Source organism: Cricetulus griseus (genome assembly GCF_003668045.3).
Source record: "Cricetulus griseus strain 17A/GY chromosome 1 unlocalized genomic scaffold, alternate assembly CriGri-PICRH-1.0 chr1_1, whole genome shotgun sequence".
NCBI lineage: Eukaryota > Metazoa > Chordata > Mammalia > Rodentia > Cricetidae > Cricetulus > Cricetulus griseus.
In genome coordinates this window covers 103,457,094-103,470,103 of record NW_023276807.1, presented here as the reverse complement: position 1 = coordinate 103,470,103, position 13,010 = coordinate 103,457,094, and the positions used below count along the sequence as shown (strand labels likewise).

The 13,010-nt window shown below is 41.9% G+C and overlaps 1 protein-coding gene across 3 annotated transcripts in view; it reads right to left on the bottom strand.

Annotated features, from left to right (window-relative positions):
- Fam193a (family with sequence similarity 193 member A) overlaps positions 1–13,010 on the bottom strand; it is a 116,276-nt gene that overhangs the window by 2,704 nt on the left and 100,562 nt on the right. For all 3 annotated transcript variants that reach the window (XM_027387174.2, XM_027387176.2, XM_027387175.2), the window contains exon 20: positions 8,761–8,842. In XM_027387174.2, the coding sequence (XP_027242975.1) occupies positions 8,761–8,842 (82 nt within the window). The remainder of the gene's footprint in view (positions 1–8,760; positions 8,843–13,010) is intronic.

The following is a 13,010-nucleotide window of genomic DNA, read 5'->3' as shown; positions in this document are numbered from 1 at the left end:
ACCTCTACTATCTCCTTTCCAATTGTCTCCCACATGTATGGGCTCTGTCCTAGGCCCCTTTCCTTACTTAGCAGTAAGAATAACCAAAGACAAGTGACGGCAGCACACGCCTTTAATCCCAGCACTCGGGAGGCAGAGGCAGGCAGATCTCTGTGAGTTTGAGACCAGCCTGGTCTACAGAGCTAGTTCTAGGACAACCAAGGCTACACAAAGAAACCCTGTCTGAAAGAAAAAAAAAAAAAAACAAAAAACAAAAAACAAAAAGAAAGGGGGGAAAAAGAAATATCTTACTCCTTAAATGGGCTGGAGAGATGGCTCAGCGATTAAGAGCACCGGCTGACCTTCCAAAGGACCCAGGTTCAATTTCTAGCACCTGCATGGCAATCCACAGCTGCGTGTAACTCCAGTTTTAAGTGATCTGATGCCTTTCCACAGACACATGGAGGCAAGCACCAATGCACATAAAATAAAAATAAATCTTAAAAAAAAAAGGATGCCCAAAGCCATTCAGAGAACAAGCTCAATCCTTTCCAAGGCAAAGGTTATCAGAGGCTTAAGAGCATACAACACACGCTGTTCCCCAAAAGAACCCGGGCCCAGCAAGTGAATAGGCCATCCACACCCAAGATCCAGATCAATCAGGTTTGCTGTTACTGGACCCCATCCTGCATGCACCATACTCATGTACATACAGGATACCAGGTTGCAGAAGCCCCAGTGAACATCCCAATCAGGCCCTTGCTGTCCTGGTATTTGAGAGTGAGGCCTCATCATACTTGGCAGCTCTAGGACTTCTGTGTGCATACTCAGCAGTGGACTGGCTGTACTGTCTGAGCATCTGCATACTGAATTATACTGAGTATGTTTTGGTTTGTTTGTTGTTAACCTTATTGTTTCTACTATTCAATGTTATAGCTGAACTTCCTCCACAAGGCAAGTCTGTTCAGTTGACTGCCAAGTTTTATAGAGGATAGGTAGATGGTACTATAGAAGTAGTTCTTGCTACCTTCTGTGCTATGTGAAAGGTACTTTACTCATACTAGGCCCTGTCAAACTCCTCCTGGGAACTGTTAAGAGCTGCTTGGCCCTGCATCACTCCCTCAAACCTCATGTAGAGCCTGCCTTGTGTTTACTGCCCACACATACACTGCGGGATTGTGCTGGCTTCTAATTGGTTTGTTTTCCAATATTCTATAATCTTCCTTTAAAATTTGTTTTAATTCAGCATACAAATGGTTTTAGTATGAAATCTTCCCAGTTGTATTAATCACTTTGCTCATACTTAGTTTTGTCTGTCTTCCTCCAAATGACATTGTTTTATTCCTCTTCATCATTCCTGACTCTGTCCTGTATAATGTTCTGGAAAATATTTTCCCTCACTTTCTTGAAGACAAATCCTTGCTACTGAAGTAGTATCATTTACCAGGCTCTTATTTTATCTTATTTTGAGATGGGATCAAGCTTTGCTGCCCAGACTTAAGTCAAATGAGCCCCTTGTTTTAGCCTACTTGTAGAAGAAAAAATGCAGGTATGTACCTCTGCGCCCAGGTTATGGCTCAAATATAGGAAAAGTTTCCCTATTCTGACTTCAGAAACATTTTTTTCCCCTTCAGATAAAAGGTTTTATTTTGCAGGGAGGTAGTGCTAAGAAACAAACCCTGTTTTCTCTGCATTATACCTATAACCCAGCCAAAAGTTTGCTTTTGACATTTAAAATCTTCACCCCTAGGCTAGGAGCACTTGCTACTCTTCCAGAGGACACAAGTTCAATTCCCAGCACCCACATGGCAGCTCACAACTGTCTGTAACTCCAGTTCCATTGATCTGACACCTTATACCAATGCACATAAGATAAATTATATATATTAACCCTTTCAACAAATGGGTGTGGAAGGGTGGTGGTAGCACATGCTTTTAATCTCAGCACTCAGGAGGCAGAAACAAAAGGATCTCTGAGAATTCAAAGCCAGCCTGGTCAACAGAGTTAGTTCCAGGACATCCAGGGATACACAGAGAAATTCTGTCTCATTCAAAAAAGACCCAACAACAGAATGGTGTGGAATGGGTATCCAATTTCAGTTTTTCCTTTTAGATGAACAACTTCACAGCCCCATCTATGAAAACCTTCATTTCTAAAGCAATCTTCCAATCCATCTTCTGTCACATACCAAGGCCAGAGCTTTCAATGAAGCTGTTTCTGGGCTTTTTCTTCTGTGTGGCCATCAAATGTCTTAATGAATGGCTTCTACAACTTTACATTTGATAGGGAAAGTAGGCTCCCTTGTTCTTATTCTTCTGGGAAAGTATAAGCAAACCATAACTATCCCTTTTGTAAAATGTTGCATACACCAACAACTGAAAACACATAATGAAACTAGGATGCAGAAGCCCTATGGACAGCCCCAATGCAACCCCCGGCTGTCCTCACAACTGAAAAGTCAGGCACACACTCCATCAGCTGCTGTGGAAAATCTTCCTTGGTGCTGCACAGAAGACAGCTGTTCTTAATGTGGAATGGAATTCTACTGGAGGGACATAAAGTTTCTGGTGATTACAAACAAGATAGGAAGGCATGTATATGAAGCCACACAGGCTGGCAACCATTTCTCAGGCAGCTGCCCAGAAGCATGTTATACTGCTTCTGGTGGGCATGTTATACTAAGCACTCCCATTCTGCTTGCTCTTAAACTTTAAATAGCATTTCACATATATCCATCTGTGTCTGTCTCTACCAGGAGCGACTGAATTCTGCTCCTTGGTGCTACCGAACAGCCTCCTCTCCATGACTCAATCACAACTTACTCTAATATGCTTTAGGAATACAAATTTCATGACTGCAGTGCTTTGGTTGACTATATCTATAATCAACTAAAACCCAAGCAGCTGGGCACTCCTGAGAGAGATTTTCTTGATTGGCTCATTTGAGGTAGGGAGATTGATGTTAAGCCTGGGCTACACTTTTTAGTGGACATAAGAGGAAGAAAACTGCTTTTGTGCCTGCTTGCTCTCACTCTAGCTGGCAAGTCCATCTATCCTGTTACCGAAACATTGCTTTTCTGGTAACAGAACTCAATTCTTCAGGATTCCAACATAGATTGAAGACTAGCAGCTCTCTAGGAATCCTCTGAGAGGCCAGTACCAAATTGGGACTGCTGAGACCTCCAGTTTTGTAGCTTTTCTATTGGAAGACAGTCATTGTTGGACTAGCAGCACCACAGTCTATAAGCCACTCTTATAAATCCTCTCTTTATGTCCATATTTATCCTATCAGTTCTGTTCCTCTAAAGAACCTTAATACAGGACCATTCTTGAAGTTTAACTCTACAGACAAAATCTAGGAAATTCAATAGCTTTATGATGTTAACTCTTCCTGTCTTTGAACAGAATCTGTGGGTAAGGCGTTCAGTTTTTTTTTTTTTTAATTTTATGTGTTTGCATGTTTTGCCTGTATATTTTTAATGTGCACTACATACATGCCTAGTGCCCAAGTAGGCCAGAAGAAGGTACTGGATCCCCTGGAACTGGAGATATAGATGGTTGTGAACCACCAAACGAGGACTGGGAAATGAACTCAGGTCCTCTCCAAGAGTATTCATGCTTTTAACGGCTGAGCAGTCTCTCCAGTTCCAGTGAGGTTTTTGTTTGTTTCCCTTTTTAGACATTTTTTTTCCTTCCTTACTATGTATGTGTGTCAAGGTACAAGTGTGGAATAGAGGAAGACTTACAGGAGATGGTTTTCTATTTCTTCCATGTAGGTTCTAGGGATTGAATTTAGGTTATCAGGCTTGGCAGCAGGTGCCTTTACCTGTTTAGCCATCTAGCTGGCCCCCTTTATAGTCCTATTTTTTTAAAAAGCCCCCTAAATTTCTATGTATATTTCTTATATAGCCTCGAATAGCTACAACCATGGGTACTGGAGTGATCTGGATAGTATGTTAAATGCTATCCACATCACCCGTCCCCATCTGTCCTGTTTTTGTCTTTTGGAGGGAATCTAGGACCTCACACAGCTAAGTAGGTTCCCTACCAATGAGATAAATCTCCAGCCCATAAATGCTAGATCTATTTAAACAATTTCAAATTATTGATTGTGTAGAGAAAAAAAGTTAACTTCTATAATGACCCACATAGCTAGCCCTTGTGATATGATCTTTCCCATTTACTATGTAGTCAAAAGATAATCTATAAAATAGTTTTACTTCCTCAAATTGTTTAACCTTCCAGTTTCTTTTTCTGTACTGCCTAGGAATCACAACTGAAGGCTGAGAACAATGTGGAAAAACACAGTAACTTTATTTTATACATGCTTCTTTCTTCCCAAGTAGGGAACTGTTTTCTACAGAATGTTTTTCTCCTTTGTATTAGTCAGGGTTTTCTAGAGGAACAGAACTGATAGAATGCGTGTCTGTATATGTGTATTTATGTTTGTTACTTATCAGAGTGATATACAGGCTGTGGGTCCAGCTAGTTCAACAATGGCTGTATACCAATGGAAAGTCCAAGAATCCAGTTCAGTCCATGAGGCTGGGTGTCTGAGCTGGTCTTTAGTATCCACCAGAATCCTGAAGAAGTAGACTCTAATGCTAGTGAAGGCACCTATTTGCCAGTGAGAGGGAGAGGAAACAGGCAAAGAGAGTTTCCTTCTTCCATGTCCTTATATAGGCTGCAGCAGAAGGTGTGGCCCAGATTAAAGGTGGATCTAGCCACTTCAGAATATCCAGATTAGAGTGATGGATCAGTGGTTAAGAGCCCTGGCTATTCTTCCAAAGGACCTGTGTTCAATTCCCAGCACCCACATGGTAGTTCACAACTGTCTGTAACTCCAGTTCCAGTGGATCTGGCATCCTCACACAGACATACATGCAGGCCAAAACCCAAATGAACATAAAAATAAATAAATCTTTAAAAAAAACAAACAACAATAACAACAACAACAAAACACAAAAAGCCGGGCGATGGTGGTGTATGCCTTTAATCCCAGCACTTGGGAGGCAGAGGCAGGTGGATCTCTGTGAGTTCGAGACCAGCCTGGTCTACAAGAGCTAGTTCCAGGACAGCCTCCAAAGCCACAGAGAAACCCTGTCTCGAAAAACCAAAAAAAAAACAAAAAAAAAAAAAAAAAACAAAAAAAAAAAAAAAAAAAAAACCAAAAAAAAAAAAGAAGAATATCCAGATTAGAAGTGGGTCCTCCCACTTTAAATGATTCAATTAAGAAAACGATCCCTCACAGATGTACCCATATACTTGGGTTTTAGTTAATTCCAGATGTAGTCAAGCTGACAACCAACAATAGCCAGCACACTCTTCTAGTACATCACTTTACCAGTTGGATCTTTATTCAATGTTCAATACTGCAGTTCTATTTGGGTTTTCTTTTGTTTTGTTTTTGAGACAAGTGTCTAACTACATAGCACTGGCTGGTCTCTAAATCATTGAGATCTGCCTGCCTCTGCTTCCTGAATGATGGGATTAAATGGTATGTGCCACAATGCCCAGCAATACTGTAGTCCTTTTGCTTGTCTGTCTCTTCCCTTTTTCTTCTGTAGTTTTTATTTGAGACAATTTCGCTTTGTAGATCAGGCTGGTCTTTAATTCATTTTCCAGATGTGCAACAACATATCTGGCTGTTTCAAGTATGGCCTTATAAATAGTATGCATGGGCTGGAGAGATCACTCAGCAGTTAAAGAGCACTAGTGGCCATTCCAGAGGACCCAGGTTCAATTACCAGCAGCTCACAGCTGTCTGTAACTCTTGTTTTAGTGCATCCAATTCCCTTGTACAGACATATGTGCAGGTAAAACACCAACACACACAACAATTTTTTAAAAAGTAGTATGTATATAAATGTACATTCAAGCTTTGGTTTTGTTTTGTGAGACAGGGTTTTTCTGTGTAACAGCCCTAGCTCAAAATCATTGAGATCCACCTGCCTCTGCCTCCTGAGTGAAGGAGGGCACCACCACTACTTGGCTGCATTCAAGCTTTTTATTGTCACGTTTAATACACTGGTTCTCATTCCATGGTGGGTCACAACCTCTTGAGGCGGGAGGTTCTAAACCCTTTCACAGTCGTTGCTTAGCAAATATTCTGCATATCAGTAGCAAAATTACAGTTATAAAGTAGTAATAAAACAATTTTATGGTTGGGGCCATCACAACATGAAGAACTATTATTAAAGGGTCGTAGAATTAAGAAGGTTGAGATCCACTGCTCTAACCGATATTTTTATTTTGATGTAAATAATGTGTTCCACCTTCTTTTCTTTTTCTTTTTCTTCTTCTTCTTCTTCTTCTTCTTCTTCTTCTTCTTCTTCTTCTTCTTTTTTTTTTTTTTTTTTTTTTTTTTTGTTTGTTTTTTCGAGACAGGGTTTCTCTGTGTAGCTTTTGGAGCCTATCCTGGCACTCACTCTGGAGACCAGGCTGTCCTCGAACTCACAGAGATCTGCCTGCCTCTGCCTCCCGAGTGCTGGGATTAAAGGCGTGCGCCACCAATGCCCGGGTGCTCCATCTTATTTTCATTTAATTTTTGTTTTTTGAGGCAGAGTTTCACTCTAGCCTACGCTGACCTGCAAGTCACTATGTAGCCTAGATTGGTTTTGAACTTACAATGAATGATCCTACCTCAGCCTCCTAAGTGCTGGGAATACAACTATGAGATATTGCACCTGGAACAAATTTTCTTTTTATTTGATGGTTACTGACATGTTTGTTTACCATCTTCTACTTTTTACAAAAAAATTATTATTTATGCACATGTGTGTCTGTGTATGTGCATGCTGTGTGTAGGGCAGACGTCATATCTGGATCTATACTTAACAGATATGAGCTGCTCTTATGGACGTGGGGAATTGCAATTCTGGTCCTTTTCTAAGGAGGAAGTATTTTTGACTGCTGAGCCATCTCTCCAGCCCTATTTCTATTTTTTTAAAGACCTACTTATTTTTAATTATATATAGGTCTATGTGTCTGTGTCAGGGTATATACATATGAGTACAGATGCCCAAAGAGGTGAGAAGAGGACATTCGATCTCCTGGATCAGCTGTGAGCTACTGACATGAATGTTGAGAATTGTACTTGATCTTTGGACTAGAGCAGTATGAGCTCTTAACTGATGAGTCATCTGACCCTCTAGCCCCTACTTCTATTTTTGGAGAAAGGGTTTTCATTGTGTATTCAAGGCTAGCCTCAAATCTGTTACTGCCTTATCTCAGCTTCCCAAGTAGCTAGAACTACAGGACTGCATCATAATGCTCAGCTTCAGCCTTGGCTTTAGTTCCTTTCTCTCCTGTCATCTGTTCCCAGATACTTGGAGCCAGGAATGCAGGCAGCTATGGGACTGGTAGCTGAGCACCTATACACTAAGACATGCAGGAGGCAGGAAGATCACGAGTTCAAGACCTGCCTGAGAAACTTAGTAAGACCCTGCCTCAAATGTGGGGCTAAGGAAGCAGCTTACCATCAGGGCATTTGTTTGGTAATCAGTCTCACATCAGCCTACATTCCTAGCCACAAATACGTGTGAACAGATGCCAGGACAGCAAGACATTTTTAACGTTAGCAGCCCTTCCCCATGCTAGGGATCAAATCGAGCAGGAGTGCTAAAGTTGAAAGTTTCAGAATGCAGATCAGGTATGTGGCCCCCTCTGGAGTTCCTTACATTCCATGACATCAAAGTGCAATCCCCTGTATTGATTTTGTATCCAACAACCTTGCCCAGACAAGTGGGATACAGTGATGTATACCTATAATTCTACCACTAAGGAGGTAGAAGCAGGAGGCTACACAGTGAGTTTGATGATGCTAGCCTGGACTACAGGAGACCCTGTCTTTAAAAACAAACAAACAAACAAACACAGAAAAAATAAAAAAAATTCAACTAATTCACTAACAAGCGCTTTTGGACTTTATATAAATATATTTAACACCAGGCAGTGGTGTCACATGCCTTTAATCCCAGTACTCGAGAGGCAGGGGCAGGTGGAACTCTGTAAATTCAAGGCCAGCCTGGTCTACAGGGTGAGTTCCAGGACAGCCAGAGCTATTACAGAAAAACCCTGTCTTGAGAAAAAACAAAAACAAACAAACAAACAAAAAACAACAGCAAAAAGTAATTTCTTTTCTTGACACATTCATATAGTAAATGAAGCATCTTTGAATATGATCCCAATCAGGTTTGCCACCAGAAAAGCTGACAGTATCTTCAATGTTACTCTTCTACTTGAGAAAGCTGTATTTGGGGGCTGGAGAGATGGCTTAGCAGTTAAAAGCACTGGTTGCTCTTCCAGAGGACCCAGGTTCAATCCCAGCACTCACATGACAGCTCATAACTGTCTGCAACTCTAGTTCCAGGGGATCTGGCATCCTCATACAGACATATATGCAGGCAAAATATCAATGCACATAAAATGTAAATAAATTAAAGGGGCGGGGGAAGAAGGCTAAGTTAGTATGCTCAAATGCCACATGTCCATGAGAGTCATCTATGAAGCATCGAAGAACACAGGTGGCAGAATCAGAAGCAGTAGACTTGGGAAGGGCTAGGTTAAGTGAGTCTGCTGATTCAGGCCCATCAGAGGAACCACCACTATCAACATAGAGAAAATTAAAGGAGTGAGTGAGAATGTCTGAGTGACATTGGGTCAGGGATAGAGTGGGTGCTATCTGCTATTTGGCTTGCTCATGATATTCATCCAGGGTGACAGAAACGTCACAGCAAACCAGAAACCCAACAATGTCCTGACATGCAAGCTTCATGTTACCTTTTGAAATACTCCACCTCCCGCTCAGTCTCATCCATATCCACACTGTCCAGGTCGATATCTTTAGGCAGGAAAACATCATCTGTAAAGTGAAGGAAAGGAGACACATCATATTATCAGAGTGGTTACCTCACCAGAATAAACATCCCACAAAGTTTATGGAAAGACTGCCCTAAAGGCTACGAGGGCAGAATGCTCTTGTGAATCCCCAGAGCCACTCCATCTGCCAAACTAAGTCATTAATGCTTCAAGGACCCATCAAAAAGATCTACTGGAGGGAACCCAGATTCACAACTTAGGGCTTCCCAAATCAAAAGTCTAGCTCTACTTTACTTTGCAAGTCATTAGCTGAGGGACATTCTACTTATCATAATCTCGGCCAAGTCAGAGAATTTCAGATTTTCTCCCCTCTTGAGCCTAGATCTGACTGGACATTGAGTCCCTTCCCCAATTTTGGCTCAAAGTTCCAAGTATGCAGTTATCAATGCAAATGTAAAGGTAGAGGCAGTTCATGCTTCTTTGTTAAAAGTGAGCCTCAGGCCTGGCGTTGGTGGCGCATGCCTTTAATCCCAGCACTCGGGAGGCAGAGGCAGGCGGATCTCTGTGAGTTCGAGGCCAGCCTGGGCTCCAGAGAGAGTGCCAGGATAGGCTCCAAAGCTACAGAGAGAAACCCTGTCTCGAAAAAGAAAAAGAAAAAAAAAAACACAAAAAAAACCCCACAAACAAAAACAAAACAAAACAAAAAGTGAGCCTCAGTCTCCACAAACCATTACCCTAGTTACTTCCATCGCAGGACATTTCCACAGTGTTATAATTAAGGCACATCTTACTTGCCTAATAGCAGCTGTCATTGTGGCAACTTACACAATTAGAGTACTGAGGACAGGAGTGTCCATTATGAAAAGTGACAAGGTCCGGAAGAGGGCCTCTGGGTATCTCTAAACTCAGAAGGAAGGTAAAGACAATGAAAGGTAGCCAGGGATTCACACCAGGTTGTGAACATCTGCACAGGACTGCACTCCAGACCAGACCCTAAGGATTCAAGCAGTAGGAATGAAAAGCACAGAAAGAAGTTGGCATGGAAGTGAAGACCTGTTTTTCTAAGTCATTATAGCATGGGCTACATAAAAACCTATCTTAAGAAAAGAAAAAGAAAAAAGAGGCAAAAACGGCTAATGAGCCGTGCGGTGGTGGCGCATGCCTTTAATCCCAGCACTACGGAGGCAGAGGCAGGCAGATCTCTGTGAGTTTGAGGCCAGCCTGGTCTACAAGAGCTAGATCCAGGACAGCCTCCAAAGCCACAGAGAAACCCTGTCTTGAAAAACAAAAACAAAAACAAAAAACAAAAACAAAAAATGGATGAGATGACTTATTGAGAAAAAGCACTTATTACAAAGTTCCGACTGCCTTAGCTGGATTCCTGCAAAATGCTGTAGGTGAGAACCAACTCCTGTGAGGTGCCTACTGACCTCCATCCTTGCACTGTAGCATGTTAATGTGCCCCTGAAACAAGTAAATAAATGTAATAATAATAATAATAATAATAATAATAATAATAATGACGCGAAAGCAAAGACAAACCATACACACACAAACCATGAAGAGTCAACAGAATGCTGGCCCTATCTGGGGAAGACATGTTGCAGGTGTGTGAGGAGTGAAGCTCAGCAGCCTTTCTGAGTCTCAGGACAGGGGCAATCATATCACACACTGAGCACACAAGTACAGGTACATTGGTGTGTCTAGCATATGCTTTCCTAAGCAGAATTAGCAATCTCAGGCTGAAAAAGTAGCTTGGTTTAGGAGTGTTTGCACAGTGTGCATGAAACTCTGGGCTTAATCTCCAGTACTACATATAAATTGGACATGGTACATCCCTGAAATCCCAGGACTCAGGAGGTGTAGGCAGGAGGATGAGAAATTCAAAGTCATTGTCAGAAACATAGAAAGGAGGGTCTGCTTAGAATACATGAGACCCTGTCTCAAAAATATAAAATAAGTGAGTACTTATAAAACCTTAGTAAAAGAAGCGGTACTTAATACTGAGAACAGCATATTAAAAATGCAGATGTGACTTAAGAACTTTAAATCTAATGGATCCCTACATTCAATGTCAATGAGGAGAAATTCAGATGGGAGGGGACATGTTGAGGCTGTCTTCCACTTATCAGAGGACCAGGGCACTTGGAAGAAGGTTTGTCCCAAGAATTACCTGAAGATGCTATATTCTGACAAAGCAGAAGCAATGAAAATGAGCAAGATGAAGAGAAGGAATGGGAACACCAAAGTAGAAAGAGTGGAACTGGCTTACAATAGCTATAGAAGAAGGAGAAGGTGGTGAATGCCTTGAAGAAAAACAAGGTAGGATATGAAAGGGGATGAAGGGGACTAGGCACTGGGACATGAAATAGTAAATACAAAGAGTCTACCACAGTTAGGATATCGTTTGATTCCACAAATCCACACTGAGGCTTTGCTCCTTGTATAGAAGAGCTAGGAGGCCTCATAAATGACTCTCATAGGAGTCAGCTCTTTCCCTAAGGGACCCAGAGTACATGTTCTGGGGGCTGGAGAAATGGCTCTTGTTTTTTTCCCAGGAGATGCCAGTTCAAATCCCAGTATCCATGTCAGGCTGCTCACAGCTGTCTGTAACTCCAGCTTTAGAGGATTCAAAGCCCTCCTCTGCCCCACTGGTGACACCGACCAACCGACCGACCGACAGACACACACATAGACACACCCCAAATTAAGAAAAAAAAAAAAAAGCATGTATGTTCTAAAGCAGGTCATCCCTCTATCTGCCCAAGAACCTACCTTTTCTTAGGACTTTCCTGCTCTCCCTGGGAGTAGCACAAGGCCCGTCATACATATGGCTGCTGGATCTGCATTTCTCAGGCTCTCATACTGAGTGAAACTACATCCTTTTTATACTGACTGACCCAGATGTTTTGTTATAGCAACAGAAAAAAAGATTCAGGTAAACATGAATACAAATCCTCAATTTTCCCTAAATGCCAAATATGTTTAGAAATAAGTGTTGAGGAAAATATCATAGAGAAGAAAACAGTACATACAAGATACTCAAAGTAATAACAAGATAGAAACAAGGTAGGATATGAAAGATTGAGGCACTATAAAGTTAGTGTAACAAATGTGAATGGAACTAATTCACCAAAGAAAATTCTTTTCTCCCCAACCCCAAGCCCTGACAGGGTCCCATTATATAGCCTGGGCTAACCTTGGGAGTTGTGCTGTAGTGTGCCGTTGTAATTCCAGTTAGTCAGGGGGTTAAGGCAGGACTTTCAAATTTGATGTTAATCTGAACAACTTAGCAAGATCCTGCCCCCTCAAAACTGGAGATGCATCTTAGTGGCAGAGTGCTTCCAGTATAAGTAACTAATGTATGTATCACAAACACCATAAGGCAGAAATACATCTGTATCTCAATTTCACATGGGGAACTGAAAACAGCTGACACATACCAGCTCTGCCCTAGTTAGGACTGAAGGAGTCCCACAAAGGCCATGAAGATATTGGGAGGTAATGGAAACTATGGAGCTAGAGACTACAAGAAAGAAATTAGGTCATTGGGGGGAACACATTTTTGAAGGGGACAGCAGCTCTTTACTTCTTCCCCCATGTCTTTGCCTCCTAGTCATTCTAAGTTGAACTGATTTTATCTGCCATCATGTGCTGCCCCACCACAGGCCACAAAGCAATGGGGCTAATTGACTAGAGAGCAAAATAAGCCTTCCCTTTTAAGAAGTTGAGTATCTCAAGTATTCTGTTCTAATAATAGAAAGCTATACATTAGGTTGCAAATGGAGTGATCTGTACATTTCAGGAAAGAGAAACATGCAAACACTGTAACCATGATGGGGTAGGGGAAAAGAACACCTAGAAATGACCAATAAATAGACCCTCCCACCTAGAAACTCAAGCTGTCAATATGCTACCAGGTGAAAGGAGAAACACACACCCACACCCACCCACCCCCCACCCACCCACCCACCCCCACCCACCCACCCACCCCACCCACCCACCCACCCACCCATCCATAGAATTTCTAAACAACCCAGTGAAAAAGTATCTTTAAGACCACAGTGCCAAGTGTGGTAACACTAGCCTGTGATCCCAGCACTCAGGAGGAGGTGGTGACAGCAGAGATAAAACTGGCTGGGCAACATACAAACAAGTGTGTACCAAGCCTGAGCTCCTTCATAAGACCTTGTAGAAGCCCAGTATTTATC